Here is an 18148-nt window from a genome sequence, read left to right as displayed (position 1 = left end):
TGCTTTGTGTTCACACCCTTTGTATATTTGCAGAATGATGTGTTTACCCAGCTTTACCTGTATTTTAACTAGCATGCTGTGCACTCACTCTGACATCAATCCTTCACAGGTTTTCTTTTGCTCAGTTCTAACATTCTCTCCAATAATTTGGTGTGTTATTTCTTGGCTATGTGCCATTCTGTCTTCTGGCAATAATATGTAGCAGTATAGATTCACGTAATTCAGCCAAGCCTTTGATCGGCGTTTTTACTTTTTCCAGTTATTGAAGACAGAGTTTTGCCAAGATTACTGTTATATGTCAAAACACAGCCTTGCCTGAATTCCTTGCCAGTTGGAAACCATTTCATTTCTCTACCCTGATGCTTGCCTCTTCTCCAATGTACAGGTTATGCATCAGGGAGATCATATGTTATGGCACACCTGTTTCTTTAAGAGCAATTCAAGGTTTTTCGTGATCGACCAACTATAGATTTCTTTAATCCTTAAAGTACAATAAAGTATATTAATATTTATTTACAATATGGTCTCTAGGGCCTCTTCCTCCTCTGAACGCAGCTTGGACATTTCTTGCTCTATACAAGGTAAAGTATTTGTTGTTTGAGTATCACTTTCCTTGCATGGTAAATTAATGCAATGGCCCCATAGTTACTAGTGTCTCCTTTCTTGGGGTGGGTGTTACCAATATGTGGGCCATTATTTTGATTTCCATATTTGTTCACAAATTTTAGAAATAGAGTTGACTCTGAAGAAGTTCTATTGTTCACCCATCAGTTCCCGGGGATTTATTTCTCCCAAGTGCTCCGAATACGGCTTCCACTTCACTTTCTAAGGACATTATCCCATGGGTGAGAGGGAACTGGGGGAAAGAGTGGGGACTCATTTTCAGGGTTGGCCAGCCATTCCACATTGTTCCCCTGTCTTCTTCATGCTTTCCCCCGCTTCCCCCCTCTTTCTTCAATCAGAAGTCAGGTAATGGAGTCTTTCCTCCATTTTTGCACTCTGGCAAGACCAACTCCCACGGGTGGCCACTGGAAGCAATTGTGCATCATGGGATGGCCTTTGTGGGGATCCATTTCGCCAGCATGCAAAAACGGAGAGAAAACGTGTGGAAACTTGCATGGGATAAGGTCCTAAAATTGGTTTCATCTTCTATTTATTTATTTATTTATTTATTTACAACATTTATATCCTGCCCTTCTCACCCGAGGGGACTCAGGGTGGCTTACAAAAATTGGCAAAATTTAATGCCCAAAATACAATCATAAAAACAAAACAACAACAGATCTATTAATAACATTGTTAAAACACATTATAAAACCTTAAAAACGTATATATAATTAATTCCATATAATTAAATATATTTTATATAATTAAAGTTTACCCATGCCTGGGATAAGCCCTTCTAATGGGTCTTCCTTGAATGAATCTACTACATCATTTCTTTTATGTGGTTCTTCAATGTATGTTTCTATCATCTTTACAATTAAAAAGTACAAATGCAAATCTTCTTTGGCACAATCATAATTGGCAAATAAAATGTCTCCAAGTTCTAGAAAAAAAGGGCGAATCACCAAAGAAATTCATAAATGGAGAGTTTGGGGGAGAGTGACATGTTTGCTATTTATCAACAGAAATAATGTAGAATGGATTGCCCTGATGAATTATCTTATTTGGAGTATTCCTTTTGCAGAAATACATATTTTACCTGAAGATCATGTGAACTCCCTAACAACCCATGAGTTATTGACATCTTTATTTAGAATGGAGAGTAATTTTTTTTAAAAAAATGAAACAATAATATTTTTGGACATCTGAAACTCCCTTCTTTCCCTGTAAAATATGATTATATATGAGATGTTAAGCTACCATAGTTTTTTTATTCTTAAATATAAATCAACTCAGCTCCAGTTGCCGTGACTTTAAATAAGTGTCCGGTCATTCTTTCTTTATTTACAGTATTTATACCATGCTCTTCTCACCCTGAAGGGGACTCAGAGCGCAGAATGCACATACAGCAAACATTCAATGCCGATTACACAATTAACAAGGACAGACAACACAAACAGAGGTAAAGGCAGTTTGTTCCATCTTTTTTCCGGCATCTTGGAGGCTGTGCTCCGGCCACAGAGGGTGCTATTGCTCCATCTTCCATGCCGAGGAGTGTTTTCTCCCAATCTATGTCCTTAAAGGTGCCTTTATTACCTCCCCGCTAAAAGTGGTACCTATTTGTCTACTCACATTTCTGTTTTCGATTTGCTAGGTGGGCAGGTGAGCTGTGGCTAACAGCGGGTGCTCACCCCGACCCAGGCTCGAACTGCCGACCTTTCAATCGGCAGAGTTTTTCTGCAGCACCGTAATTTAGCCTGCTGTACTAAGCCCGACAACACTTGAAAAACATTCTTTCATGGATTTTGACAAATTTCATTATGAACCATACTTTAACTGCAATGATTAACTTCATCTTGGATTAACTCTGCAGTAAGTGTTACTGAAAATCACAACAGCTGAACAATATTTTATAGGGAGGAGGGGAATGTTACACTGCACTACTGCTTCATAAAATAATTCCCACAGAAGTATTTGATTTCTCTCTCAGCTTTCTCAAAGCTCCAGCATAAGTGGAGGGAGGGAAACAGTTGAGAACACAATGAACTTTTTATTCTGTTAGCCTTGTAACGTGAGCTGTAAATTGACTCAGCCTTCACAAAGCAAACCAGCACCCAGCAATCCGTCACACGTAGAAGGCATCGGTGTCAAAGTCTACACAGCTATTTCCTCTTTGGTTTTGGAAATTTGACCAGAAAACAAAAGAAATTAAGATGGATAGAAAGCTGATGAAGATATTTAATTGAAATGCCCAAGGAAGCAGTTGAACAAAACTGTTTGTTCAGCCTCCGGTAAGACTGATAAACTGCAAAGTCTAATGGAAGAAAAAGTTATGGCAACCTCTTTCACAGGACTAACGTATTTCTTGAGGTGGATATATATGTCTTTTGAACTTTGAACAGTTCTTCTGGCTTAACTGCAGACATCATCTGAGGAGAAGGAATACAACCAGCGCAAGCAAATCTAGGGAATGCAACTCCAAAGCTTGAGTCTTTAAGGAACGATGAAAATACTTGGAAAGCTGAAACTCTGCAGTATCAGGAATGGATAGCGACGGTAGGTTATTTTATCTTCTAAAAATCTCTGTCAATGTTTCTGTTATTTCAATCTGTGGAGTGTTTAGAATTTTGCATGTCAAAGCTAAAGAATCAATGTCCAAAAGAGGGGGAAAGCAACAGAATAAATACCCAATAATAATATAAATATTATATAAAATTATATAACACCACAAATACAGGTTTACTATATTTGAGTTACTTCATAGTTGCTTGCTTGCTGAACCATAATGAAATTCTGAGTGTGAAAAAGACATACACAGTACACCATTCATCAGCAAGCCCTGAAATCAATTGGCCTTTTATATATTTGCTTGAATCACTTAGAGACATAGAATCAGAGAATCATAGAGTTGGAAGAGACCTCATGGGCCATCCAGTCCAACCCCCTTCCAAGAAGCAGGAAATTTGCATTCAAAGCACCCCGACAGATGGCCAGATGTTGTCTTTCTCCTTGGAGCTGCCAAAGCACTGCTGCTACCTCCTCTGTCAGGCACCTCCCCAGCAGAGCTCCATTAATTTTGAGGTCAGAACAAGACACCCAGCCATATAATCAATAGGAAGACTCCACTATGGAGATTTATTTATCGTGTCAGAAGCGAATTGAGTTATAATGTATAGAAAAACCACAAACAAAGTTAAAAACTTGGCATTATACTAAATTTCCTTTGATGTATGCCTCTGGTGTCACTGTAGGAAGGCCCTTCACTGATCGTGTGGCAGGGCTCAGGTTGCATTATAATAAGTGGTCTGTGGTTTGCTCTTCTCCATGGAAGATGATTGGCAAGGAAAGTAGCAATGGTGCTTCAGCAGCATAATGATGAGTTATTACACCAGCATTGCAAGAATATTAATTATATCTATGTGTTTGTGTTTGTTAGTATCTCTAATACAGGGATGAGGAACATCTGGTCCTCCAGATGTCAGACTGCAACTGCCATTATCCCCATCATTAGTTATGCTAACAAGTGTTGCAGACTAACGACATATGGGGAGCCACATGTTTCCCACCCATGCTTTTAGAGACATGTAGACTCTAATTCTTTTTGAGTATTATGGATTAAAACCATAGGCTGTCTTGTTTACATTTGTCTTTTTCTCCTGAAAGTAATCAGAATTATCATTGTTTGAAGGCATTCCGAAAGCATCTGGCTGACTAATGGCAGAAACAGGATATTCGTCTAGATAGCTTTGTGATCTGATCCAACAAGTTTCTTACAATACACTAGGGTCATATAATACTTAGTCAAGATGACAAGATTAATTCAGAAAGCTTTCCAACATGACCATTTAAAATTGTATTAGCAAGTTGGCTTTAGGCACAAATATTTGGATCAGGTTTGAGCTGATGTTATAAAAAGCCAGTGTACCAAAATTTATCATGTAGCTTGGAAAAGTTATTTTGGTGGGCCATAATTCTCAACTCTCAGGCAGCCTGGGCAGACCATAAATGAGAACTTTTCCAAACTCTAGATACATTAAATGCATGTATATATAGGTAAAGTTTCAAGAAGACCTACCGTATATACTTGAGTATAAGTCGACCTGAATATAAGCTGAGGCATGTAATTTTACCACAAAAAACCTGGGAAAACTTGTTGACTCGCGTAAATTTCAAAAATAAAAATAAAAATAGATACCAATAAAATTACATTAATTGAGGCATCAGTAGATTAAATGTTTTTTAATATTTACATAAAAGTGTAATTTAAGATAATAAGACTTTAATAAGAAAAGACTGTCCAACTCTGATTACCAATATACTCGAGTATAAACTGACCCGAATATAAGCCAGCCAGGACCCTCTCTTGAATATAAGCCGAGGGGGCTTTTTTCAGCCCTAAAAAAAGGGTTGAAAAACTTGGCTTATACTCGAGTATATACGGTACTTGCCATCTTGCAAAAAGATAGTTAAGAAGAGGTAAACATGTAAAGCTATATTTTGTGGCAAGGGAAATATACTATTTTCTATTATTTGATTTTGAGGATCCATGTGACAAAGTTTACATAACTATTGGTGACCAGCCAAACTCAAGAGCAAATACAGTTCAAAATACATTCTCTGACTCTTATCTATCTTTGTAAAAACCCAATGCCAGGAACTCCAAGAAATGGTGAAGGTAGACTGTTTCAGAGATCCCCATTCAGCTTGTTTATAAATCAGATCCAGAAGAAGAAATCTTCCGCTGAGAAGGGGAAATCTCGGCATCCATCAAAGAGCAGATTCTTTCCCCAAAACTCACACTGTGAGAAATCAGAAGATGAAAGCAGGAAAGGAAACTCAACAGATACGTCTAGATCAGAAACTCAAAGTGTGGAGAAAGCTCTCCCTGCAGAAGGTAAGAGTTGTAAATTCATAGATTTTAAAATATAATTTTTTTAGAGTTACCAAGTCTGAATTAACTCAAGTCTGAGATTTTAGCAGCAAAACCTGAGATCCAAGGATGATCCATAGAAGGCTGCCTCTTGTTATGTCATTAAACATGACATGCTAAGCATCAACTGCAGATGTATAGAATATGCCATTCAAATAAAACAAATAAGGAGGCATTACTCTCACTCTGAGATTCTTCCTCTTCTCTCAGGGGAGTGGAGAAGAAGGGCCAGGTCGTGAAATCTGGCATTTTGCTCCTGACGGAATGGGAACATTTAGCATAGTAAAGACCTCTTTTCTCTGCCACCCATGAAGGAGTAGATTCTTCATGTCTCTCAGCAAAGTGGGCCAAATATGTTTGATTATGAAAAAAATCTATAGTAATTAATACCAACTCCTTAGACATAATATTTATTTTGTGCACTTCGTTAATATTATCAGAAAAACTTGTGCATTTGCAGCAATTTTTAAGGCCAGTATAGTGTTTAAATTGTGTTTTTTGCAATTTAGTCATGCAGCTTTGGGGGGAAAGGTCTATCCTTTGAGTAAGGAGGGATGGAGCTTAGCACTGCTAGAGTGAGGCCCATAAAGCTTCAGCCTGCCATTTGCCTTTGTGGAAGCAAATTACTCATACAGAAGTTTCTATATGAATTGTCAGCTTGCACATTTCTCAGGAGAGGACAGGACAAAATCTTTTACACCAGAGTTAAGGACCTAATTTGGAATGGGACACATCACAAAAAACCTCATTGGTTCCTGGTGTACAGGGGACTGGCTGGAAGGAAACCAACAAACTTTGATATCTCCTGATATCATCAATGATTGGGGATAAAAGCAGGATTCCTGTATGCATCTTATGCTCCAAAGTGGGAAAACCAAGAATGGAGATGGCTCTGGGGAATTTTCTTCCATATCTTGTGTGAGTCAGATAGGAAATCTCCCCCAGGCCAGACTAGGTCCAAGAACTATTAATCCTCCTCCCCATTTTGCATTGGCCCAGACATACTCTTTTCCAGAGATAGTGATCATATCCATAATCTAGAACAGTGGTTTTCAATGCTTGGTCCTCCAGGTATTTGGGACCAGCATCCCAAGGCCCCAACGTCAGGAAATCTGGGAGCTGGAAGTCCAAAACACCTGAAGGACAAAAGGTTGGGAATCACTGATCTGCAAGGTAAGGTGTTTTTGGTGTCACCAAAAGAACAGTTTTATTTTGGAAACCATGGAGCCAAAGCCACTCCATCCTCAGTATTTTGGTTCTACAGATAATGCTCCATCTTCTGCGACTAAAGAAGAATTAGCTTTGTGTGAGTGGAGAGTTAAGCAGTTCCTGAACAAATTGGGCAAACAGCCTTCCAACAAGATTTTGGACTTAAATAATTGTGTACTGGGTGCATCAGACGTAACAGAATTGAGTAAGTATACATTTTGCAATGCTGAATGCTATGGTAACTTTATCCTAGGCCCCTTCCACACAGCTGTATAGAATCCACACTGAACTGGGTTATATGGCAGTGTGGACTCAGGTAGCCCAGTTCAAAGCAGATATTATGGATATCTGCCTTGATATACTGGATTTTATGCCTGTGTGGAAGGGCCCCTAGTGATATCTTCCTAGTTTTTTCTTCTTATTATTAGTGAATCTCATTATGCCTCTTCACTTCCAACAGGTATGGTTATTAAAATAAGCCAAGTTGTGGTTGACGATGCTGGCTTGTTTGGCTAAATTTTAATTTTAACCATAATTTAGAGTTAAGATATGGTATAAACAATTCAAAGAGTGAAGCAGGTCTCTTCCAACTTCTCCTTGATTAACACTAGATGAAGTGGGAGAATACATAGACCTACGTTTTGTAAATTGTTTTGTGTCAGTGTATCCACTCTGATAAGGCATGAGCAGCTTTGGGAAAAGCTAAATTGTAAATAGAAGATAATATTATCTCTCAGTTTTGTATGTAGAATGACTCCTGTACCCATGGGATGGGTATTTATGTTTTCATATACCATCATCCATCAAAATATGTCATCTCGAGCAGTTTTCTAGGTTTTCCAGACAATTCTATTGTATACTTCTGCTAGAAGTTACCATAGCACAATTCTGTAGTAACTTTTATTGGAAGTCATTCATCTCAATTGGATTCTTTATTGTCTACTATTTCCTGTTTCCACTGTAAGTTCAATAACTCTTCCATCATGAATAAGAGGGCTGTATTGTACTTTAAAAAGTGAAAATTAAATTAAATGTGTATGCTCACCTAATGCCACAAGGATGGTAAAAACATCAAAACATCAGGGCGTCCCCTGGGCAACATCCTTGCAGACGGCCAATTCTCTCACACCAGAAGAGACTTGCAGTTTCTCAAAAAAAAAATGTAATGCCCTTACCTTATCAGCTGTATTTTTAATCTGTTGGTCTGCTTTTTTCTCCTGTCACAGTTGGCATCATACCTCTGCTACCAGCGCTGGAAGAGATTGATCTTTCCTGGAATGATTGTATAGGAGGGACATTAGGACCTCTTACACAGCAATTCAGACATCTGCAGAAACTAAAAGTCCTCCAACTGAGCAACTGCAGGCTCACAGCCAAAGACATTGTTTACTTAGGTACTGTCAAATAAGTTATTCCAAGAATGGGTCATTTTCTTAAGCAATGCTGTTGAATTCTGCCATATCCACATTGAGAAAAGTTACATTGTTTAGACTGAAGCTCCTGTAGTCTTTTTTCTAATTTGCCAGTGGCCATTCTAGCTGACTTTTTCTGGGAAATGTACTGTTTCAAGCTCCTTCCAGACCCCTGATCTGTGTTCGGAAAATTTAGCACTGCAAATCCAATTTGGACTAAACTTCAAACTGTTTCTAGTATATGCACTAATTCAAAATAGCCAATTTAGACCTTAAGAATTGTGATTGCAAAACCCTGTGCTCAGTTCGGTAGCTGGGACGAATTTTACCATTCACCTTACTTTGCATTGCCTGCTAGGAGTGAGTGTGAAGACCCCATTCAGCTCCAATTGATGATTTCCATGTCTTTTAAAGTGATGAAATCTGTCTAGATTTTAGTTTGAACTTTAAGAGAGAAATTCACAATCCCGAATCCTTGGGTATTTTCTTTAAAGTTGAGACTAAATTAGAGCAAATTCTTCATCCTACTAATGCAGAAATCATCAGCTTTCTCCACTGGCTTCTTTATTGTGCTCAAGATTGAGATAGTGGGAAAACAATGCAACTCATTTCTTATTCCATGAATGTTATCACCTCACATTGGGTACCACAGGTCCTCAGTGAAGTCTGGATTAGTTGTCCGGATGGCCAGATGTTGCTACAAATTATTTCTAGCATGGATGCAGGAATTGTCCATCGTTATTTTGATTTAATGGTTACATGTTTGTCTGGAAAAAATAGATGTGTGTATGTGTTGGAGCCTAAATAGAAAATATAATAGCATTTTCCTAGTTCTCCTTGTATACTTCAGTCAATATGTAGAGTTCTGGGAATTGAAGTCCAAAAACATAATTCTTCCAAGGTCTGTTCCAAATGTCAGCTTCTTTTTATTATTGTTGTTGTTGTTGTTTTTTTTGTTTTTTTTTTTTTTTACAGGAGAAGGACTTCAAGTTATTCCTCATCTCGAAATTCTGGATTTATCATGGAATACCAATGTGGGTGGGAGATTTTCCCTTCTAACCCATAAAATACCAAAAGCTTGTGCACTCAAAACACTAAAAGTCATAGGTTGCAATCTGACTCCTGAAGATGGCGAATCATTGGGTGAGAATGCATGGCATAACAATGTGACATTTTAGTATTTTGTTACCTAATGTAGACATCAAGCTAAATTCCCTTTAGTATGAAATGATGGTATGAAGCCTATGCATTTGAATACAGGTTGAGCATCCCTTTATTTATTTATTTATTTATTTAATTTACAGTATTTATATTCCACCCTTCTCACCCCAAAGGGGACTCAGGGCGGATCACATTATGTACATATAGGGCAAACATTCAATGCCCATAAACACATCGAACTGAGACAGAGACAACAGACAGACAGACGCAGAGGCAATTTAACCTTCTCCTGAGGGGATGTTCGATTCTGGCCACAGGGGGGAGCAGCTGCTTCATCATCCACTCTGATGGCACTTCCTCACTTCCTCATTCCAACGTTGTAAATTAGTTAAACTTGCCTCCCCACTTTTTTATAAGTGGTACCTTATTTCCTACTTGATAGATGCAACTATCTTTCGGGTTGCTAGGTCAGCAATGAGCAGGGGCTATATTTTATTTTTAATTGATGGGTGCTCACCCTGCCACGGGCTGGCCTCAAACTCATGACCTCATGGTCAGAGTGATTTATTGCAGCAGCTGTTTACCAGCCTGCGCCACAGCCCGGCCCCATTGTCTGATATTCTGAAATCCAAATTACCCTAAAATCTCAAACTTCCCACAAGGTGGCTGAGATAGGAACGCCTTTGCTTTCTGATAGTTCAGTAGATGCAAACTTTAATTCATGTACAAAATTAGTGAAAAGGTTGTGTATAAAATGTGTATAGCATACCTGGCTATGTGTGTAATGTGTACATCAAACATACATGCACTTGGGTATCTCTGTGTGTGTGTGTGTGTGTGTGTGTGTGTGTGTGTGTGTGTGTGTATATATATATATCTCTCTCTCTCTCAAAATTCAAAAACATCAGAAATATGAAACACTTCTGGTTCCAAGCACTTCAGATACTCAACCTGAAATGACTATGTTGGTAGACTTGGAAGCCAAGTAGATGCCATGCAATGCTTAGAAAAAAATTACTTTTTGGGACTGAACCTCCAATTAGATAATTAAAAACCTATATGTATGTGTGTGCATATATATAGTTACATGACTCTTGCCTGTACCTGCGTAAATGCACAATGGTTATGGATTTGTTGTCTCTGACTCATGTCTGGCTTTCTTCTCAGCTCAGCTCCTAAATAGGATGCATGACCTTGAAGAACTGGACCTGTCTATTAACAAAATGATAGGATGGAGCCTGAACAGTATTGCCCAGGAACTAAAATATGTCTCAAGCTTGAAAGTACTAAATTTGAGCATGTGTGGATTAAAACAGGGTGGACTCCAGTGTTTAGGTAAGTACAGAGGTTGGCCTGGAACTGGGAATTTTAATATATATAATCACTGGCAGGATTTAGGATTTAGGAGCCACAGCTGTGCAATGAGTTAAACCGTTGTGCCAGCTGGACTGCTGACCTGAAGGTTGCCGGTTTGAATCTGTGAAACGGAGTAAGCTCTCATCTGTCAGCTCTAGCATGAGGGGACATGAGAGAAGCTTCCTGGGCGTCCTCTGGGCAACATCTCTGTAGACAACCAATTCTCACACACCAGAAGGGTCTTGCCAAGTTGCTTCTGACACAATAAAAAAAACTGGTAGTTAGTGGCCTCCGTATGAGACACAGTGAATGTAATCTAGGTTTTAGTCTAAACTTTAAAGAAACTACACAAGGTGATGATCCCCATCTACCAAATAGATTCAGCATCTTTGATTGCTTCCTGAAAGTTGAGACAAAACCCAGGAACGGATGCAATGCACCCATGAATATGGGAGTCACAAGTCATCAAGAGTTATATTTACCAAGGTCTGTATAGACTCTAGGGAAAATAAGATTGAAACAGTTTGGAATTAGATCATTTAGTGAATCATGGCAGAAAAAAGACCTAAATAAAGAATTTTATGATCCCTATACAACCGGCATAGGCAAACTTCAGACCTCCAGGTGTTTTGGACTTCAACTCCCACAATTCCTAACAGCCGGTAGGCTGTTAGGGATTGTGGGAGTTGAAGTCCAAAACACCTGGAGGGCCGAAGTTTGCCGATGCCTGCTATACAACCTCAACTCTCTTTTCAGAAGAAATATGTAAAATTATGTATGTGGTTGGGATGGGGGAATTGTGGCAGAGTCACTGCCCTATTAGGGTTTTAAAAATATTATATCGGTTGCACTGGAATGAAGTACAAATGAAGTATAATGAAGTTTAAAAATAAACAACAACAATAATAAATAAATAAAGAATATATTGACGGCACTTTGGTTATTGACAACTCTTTATCCTTGTTCAATTTCAGGGACTGCCTTGCAGCATTTATTGGAATTAAGGAAATTAGATGTATCTTGCAATAAAGAAATTGGAGGAGGTTTCCAAAACTTAGCAGCCCATTTGGCTGGCTTAAGCCACCTTGAAATTTTGGATCTTCACCAGTGCTGTATTACAGAAGAGGACATGGCCATTTTAAGTAAGAAAAATAATGAACAGCCTTATACAAAACACAATCTCCAGGATTCCATAAAAGGTCAGGTTGATAAGAGGAGTAAAAGTATATACTGTTGCCTACTCTGAACAGAAAATGACCCATACACTGCATTCATTTATTTCAAAGCCTGTGTACTACCTGTTTTGGTTTTTTCATAGCCCAGATAATACCCCTTTTGTCAAGTCTTCAAGAGCTGAATTTATCGTCAAATAAAAGTGTTGGCCTCTCCTCCGATCAGCTATTCAGCAGGCTCCGGTTTCTGCCCAGACTGACTTCTGTGCTCCTCAGCAATTGTTCTTTACAACATGATTCATTTGCATCTTTAGGTAAGAATCCTCCTCCTAATCTATTGCTTTGGTTTGGCTTTGGTTATCCATCTTTGCAAAGAAAGCACATCAACCTAGCATTAATTTTTGGATAAGGATCACTTGGAACATAATTCAAAGAACATTTATTAAGGGGACAGAAGTGAAGTATAACACAATCTACTCTCATCAGGGTGAGTATAATCAACCCTATCAGTGTTTACTTTAGAATGTATGGAAATGGAGCTAGATCACACTGATTTGGAAATGTTTCAAAATCACATTTTGGTTTGAAGACTGGGAATGCCATCCTTTGATTACAGGCAGTCCCTAAGTTATGGACAAGATAGGTACTGCAGGTTTGTTCTTATGTTGATTGGTTTGTACGTTGGGACAGGTATATTTTTAAATGTCATTCCAGATTTTATCTATGCTATTTTAATTTTTGCATGTGTTTAGTTTTAATTCACATATTGTTATAACTTTTACTTTTAGCTGCTTTGAGTCTTCTTTGGCAGTGAAAAGTGGTGCATAAATGCTACTTTTTCTACTACTAATAATCATAATAATGGTACAGTTGGGCAGTATTATTTTTTCAATCTTGAAACATTTTCCTGCATGGGGACAGCATATTTCACACCTACCGTACCTGCTCTTCTGAAATAGCTAAAGTATTAAACATTAAATCTAAGTTTCCTAGGTGGTACAACTTAATAAAATTAAAGAACTTACCCATAACAGCTTACCCTATAAAATGCTTAATTTAATTGTGTACTATGATAGCTTTAAAGAAAACGTTGTGTTTCTTTAAAGCAGTCTTACGAAAGTTCCATTATCTTATAGCAATCTTTCCAACCTGCACACCTCCAGATGTGTTGATGTGCAGATCCCATTATCCCTACAAGTATATTGCTAGTGGAGACAGCGGGCCTGTTTCCCATGATATCTGGAACACTATAGATTCTGGGAGACCGCCAATTTTGAGAGATTTATTTAGATATCAATATGGCAGGAGGTTGAACTAGATATTCCTATGATTTTGCATAAGTCCATAATACTACCCAGCTGTTCTGATTTGGCAGGGACAGTCCCAATTAGTGTTCCACTTTCTCATCTGCTTTTAAAATGTCCCAGTTTCTCTCCCCCTTTCCTGCTTTGTCCCAGGCACATTTCCATTGCTGAAAACTGAGTTCAAAAGGCAAAAGTTCTTTGTACTCAAGTAATTCAGCAGGAGAGAGAGGAATGAAGGGGGTAGAACAGGCATGGGCAAATCTAATTGTGGGAGGTGGGGCCCAAAACACTTGGAAGTCTGAAGTTTGCCCATGCCTGGGGTAGAATCCTCCCCTTCCCAGTCAGCCCAGGCAAAAGAAAATAACTTCTCTACTCTGCTATATCTTGGCTGCACATGTCCCGGTTTGGAACTGAGAAATGTTTGAGGGCATGGCAGTCTCTTACTGAGTAGGACTGAAATATCAGTCCTTCGGTATTTTCCACATGGAACGCGGAGCTGGAATAAATGCCGAAACTGTGCAGCAAGGCAAATAGGCAACAGACAAAATCTTTGGTCGAAGGATTTACCAATTCTCAGAACTGCTTGCAATCCATCCTATGCGTACCACTGATTGAGATAATTCATTGCAAGCGCTGGTGTTTTGTAAAGCTTCAGAGTTACACAGACAACATGAGCAATGCCTAAAGCATATTTGGTAATCCTTATCTGAGGTCACCGTGACCTGCACAGAATGTAGTTTTGTGGTTTAAGAAGATGTTCTCAGAATCTGGCACTGAATGTAACCAGATCTTTTGATTATTAGCCCTGGGCACATATAATTGCTGTTGCATCATTTTCAGCAGCAAACAAATGAGAGACTGCAGCAAACAGTACAGGCTATGGGGAGGGGCCAGCTATTGTCAAAATGGAGTTTATGAGGCTCACTAACACCCCTTCCACACAGCTGTATAAAAGTAACACTGAACTGGATTATATTTATTTATTTACCATATTTATACCCCGCCTTTCTCTACCCTGAGGGCGACTCAAGGTGGCTTACAAACAGCATGATACAGTGCCTTGAGCATAAAGCATAGACATAAAATAGAATTATTAAAAAAAATAAAACAGACATAAAACAGTTAAAATACATCCCAATATGAGACATGTCATCCAAAAGCAAGGTCGATTCCGTTCCAAAATCCATTGCACAATGGATTTTGTGCAATGCATTTTATATGGCAATGTGGACTCAATATTGTGGATTATCTGCCTTGATAATCTTGGTTATATGGCTGTGTGGAAGGGCCCTGCGAGGCTTAATCCTATTTTGGGTTTATATGATCTTACCAACAAAAAGCATACTGCATCAATAAGCAAGCAAAAATGTAAATGTCCTCTTATTGCAGAAATAATTACAATAATTTGGCATTATAGATGTTGGCCATGCATAAGCCACATTGATATCAGTGATGCTTTTTGTTGCATGAATGAAGCTGATCTGCGATAAGATAACCCATTCACACATGCATAACCTCTGGATTATATCTCTGGTGCTGTGCTGATAAGGGCCGTCATACACACAGCTGCCATCATGTGGTCATCTGTTGAAATGGATCGTTCAGTGCCAAAGCTGTTAAGACTTTCCCATTCAAGAGGTACTCATTTAGCCAGAGATAGCTAATCTGATGATTATGGCAATACTAGCTCTTGCAGGAAATAAAGGAGGGCACTGTTCATTACAGAGAAAGAGTGGGTCAGTAAAGTTTGGCGAGTAGGACAATTAAGTGAGGCAGTTTGATAGACCACGAAATTTAAAGTACTTGAATGAACGCAATCCTTTCATTGAATGTCAGAAAACAAAATGCACTGTGGAAATCAATGTTTATTCATGCTTAGTCTTTTGTAAATACTTATAAGTGTTCCTGCCATTATGCACTTCTTGAGTAACACCAAATTGGTATATGTTCCATTATTTTTCTAGATTGCTTACTGACAAGTTAAAAGTTGGATGTCTCTGTGTTTGTGTACACCAGGCATGGGCAAACTTTGGCCCTCCGGGTGTTTTGGATTTCAACTCCAACCATTCCTAACAGCCTCAGGCCCCTTCCTTTTCCCCCTCAGCCACTTAAGCGGCTGAGGGGGAAAAGGAAAGGGCCTGAGGCTGTTAGGAATGGTGGGAGTTGAAATCCAAAACACCTGGAAAGAGGGCCCAAGTTTGCCCATGCCTGGTGTTCACACAGGTGAATGCGTTATTTTATTTCTTTCTTGAAATTAGTTATTAACAGTTACTTTAATTTTTCAAAATTTCAGTGTTATGACTTTAAAAGCATTAAAGTGTATACTAGTGTTGGGGAGACTTAACCAAGAAGTTGCTTCAAAGATCACGAAAACTCATTCCAGAAGGTGTTTGGCACTGTGTAAGATTGCAGGCGGAAAAAAAAAGAGATGAAACCTCCAGTTCTAGAGCAGCACGCCACATAAATTGGGACAGCAAAGGACAGAAGAGAGGAAAGAGGAGCATCTTGCCCTTCCCAATAAGCTTGGGCAAAAACAAACTGCTGCAGCCTCTCCTAGTTTATTCTTCCTCATTCATTACCTTTGCTATCCTGACAACACTCTGACATTGCTTAATCATATGTATTTTGGTTTTCATCTGTGAAATATTGTAGTATGTGACAAAAGAGAATATTCCCTAGTCTGTCTGGCAAACAACTGCAGACAAGAAATATTCTGTTTGGAAGCATCACACATGGGTGATATTTAGTGCATAGTAAAGGTAAAGGTTTTCCCCTGACATTAAGTCCAGTCATGTCTGACTCTGGGGGTTGGTGCTCATCTCCATTTCTAAGCCGAAGAGCCAGCGTTGTGCGTAGACACCTCCAAGGTCATGTGGCCGGCATGAATGCATAGAGCGCCGTTACCTTCCCGCCGGAGCGGTACCTATTGATCTACTCACATTGGCATGTTTTCGAACTGCTAGGTTGGCAGGAGCTGGAGCTAACAGCGGTTGTTCACGCTGCTCCCGGGGATTGAACCTGGGACCTTTCGGTCTCCAGCTCAGTGCTTTAACGCACTTCGCCACTAGTGCATATATCACTTTAATTAAAAATCATAATAAAAATAGGCAGCTGTTATGTACTAAATTTGGTCCCTGTGCCTGTGAGAATTGGATGGGAACGACTGCAGGAAAGGGAGTCTTGAACCCATATAATTAAGCAAATATTCATCACTTTTGTGTGCTATTAAACTGCATTCATTCTACAGCGTAGAAGCAGCCTAGATAAGACAAACAGACTTTGGTTACATAGAGTAGAATAAAGTAGACTTTCATATATTTCATGGATAGGGCTGTGCATGTATGTGTGTCTGGTCCATGCCTATTTATTTCAGTAAGCACAAAATGCTGTTGCTAATCTTTTCAGCTGAGGCTGCCCTTCACCTTCCTGAACTGATGATATTAGACCTTTCTTGGAATAAATGCGTTGGTGGGAACCTAAAGCTGATTTTAAAGGCGCTAAACCCCGGAGCTGAGATGCAAGTGTTAAGACTGAGCAGCTGCAGCCTGGTGGATGAGGATATCCTTGGCCTTGGTTAGTAAAAAGACATGTAAACACACTCCTAGTATTTCCCTTTTCCTCCATACATCTGGTTTTTAGACCTTGGTTTTTTTTTTTTTTTAGAACAGCCTTTTCCCTCTTGATCCAAAATATTTGCAACATGTGGCATCAGTAGTAGCAGATGGTTTCGACATCCATGAATTCATTTTGGGCATTTGTTGAAGGTTTCTAAAGTGCTGAACCTATATGAGGGATATGGTTTAGAACTGTGAATAGTCATTTTAGATTTGGCTCTGAAACCTATTCTGGATTTACAATCCCAGTGAGCTAGCAGCCTCAAATTGCTATCAAGCAAATGCCTTATAATGATAAATTCAGCATTACCAACTGACCTGTCATTGCTTTCTTTCAGCTGCTGTTATTCAAGACAGGAGCTTGGGTCAACTACAGAAGCTGGACCTTAGCTACAACCACCATGTCTCTAACCATGGATGGACAATATTTTGCCAAGCGTTAGTTGCACTGGATCAGCTTTCTGAACTGGATCTCAGCCTTCGGCCTTCATTGCACTGTGACTGCGGGGAATGGTTTGGCCAACTGTTGGCTGCCTTGCAAAAGCTATCTTTATTCACAGAGCTGGGACTACAAGGTTGGGTCCTTTCCAAAGTTCAGCAACAGCAGCTGGAACAGTTCAATGGAGAGAATAAACGAAATGTTCGTTTTGACATTTGGAGTGAAACTTGACACTATGAAGTAGTGTAATAGCAACAAGCAACTAAGAACTTCCATATGTTGTTTCTTCAGCACTACCTGCCATGATATAGTAGTAACCTTTGGAAGTATATTGCTCATCTTGATAGTCTTCAAAGCCAAGGAGTGACCCCTTGGGAACCCACCAAATACAGCTACTTGTGTTGATCTATATCAACAAACCAATTTTAGCTCTCTCACCTTCATGCAGAATAGGTCCTTTGCAAAGCGAATGGGTCTTAATTCCTCCTTCAGGACCAAGTGACATCAAAATACTTGCATTTGGATATATAGCTGTTAGGAAACAATTTCCTCCCCACATTGTTAGGTGAGTAAGACAACTACATTTAGAGGAAACAGAAAAGTCTGGTGAGAGAATGGTGCAATCATTGCTGTTTCTCAAAAAACCCTTTGATCTGGCAAAGCTTTGACTTCACTACATCACTGTTGACCTGACATAGTATAATATAGAAGAAGAGAGGGGAAGAGGACAGCAAAGAATCTTACTTAGATGGGCAATACCAAAGACCTTTGAATTGACTGGTAGCCGTCTTATCATTCGTGGCTGTTGTCTGCAACTTTTGAAATTTCACCCTAAGAATATAATGTTTGCTTCACTGGACAATGTTCTGCATTAGTTGGAGTGTGCAAGTATCAAAAAAAAAAAAACATTTTCTAAAATCTATAAAAAGTATTGTTCGCACATTT

At 39.1% G+C, this 18148-nt stretch overlaps 1 protein-coding gene across 2 annotated transcripts; it reads left to right on the top strand.

The window, feature by feature from the left end:
- Positions 1-2248: 2248 nt before the first annotated feature.
- lrrc31 (leucine rich repeat containing 31) lies at positions 2249-18143 on the top strand. 2 transcript variants are annotated; one of them, XM_016992009.2, is made up of 11 exons: positions 2249-3162; positions 5261-5500; positions 6608-6709; positions 6801-6950; positions 7972-8139; positions 9133-9300; positions 10486-10653; positions 11649-11816; positions 11993-12160; positions 16556-16723; positions 17103-18143. In XM_016992009.2, the coding sequence occupies exons 1-11, from the start codon at positions 3150-3152 to the stop codon at positions 17432-17434; spliced, it is 1845 nt and encodes a 614-aa protein (XP_016847498.1). In that variant the 5' UTR covers positions 2249-3149; the 3' UTR covers positions 17435-18143. The 2 variants fall into 2 exon arrangements, with proteins under 2 accessions (XP_016847498.1, XP_016847500.1); XM_016992011.2 differs by lacking the exon at positions 6608-6709 and having other exon boundaries at positions 2388-3162.
- The last annotated feature ends 5 nt before the right edge of the window (positions 18144-18148 follow it).

This window comes from Anolis carolinensis, chromosome 3 (assembly GCF_035594765.1).
Source record: "Anolis carolinensis isolate JA03-04 chromosome 3, rAnoCar3.1.pri, whole genome shotgun sequence".
Classification (NCBI taxonomy): Eukaryota; Metazoa; Chordata; class Lepidosauria; order Squamata; family Dactyloidae; genus Anolis; species Anolis carolinensis.
This window is presented reverse-complemented; position numbering and strand designations above follow the sequence as displayed.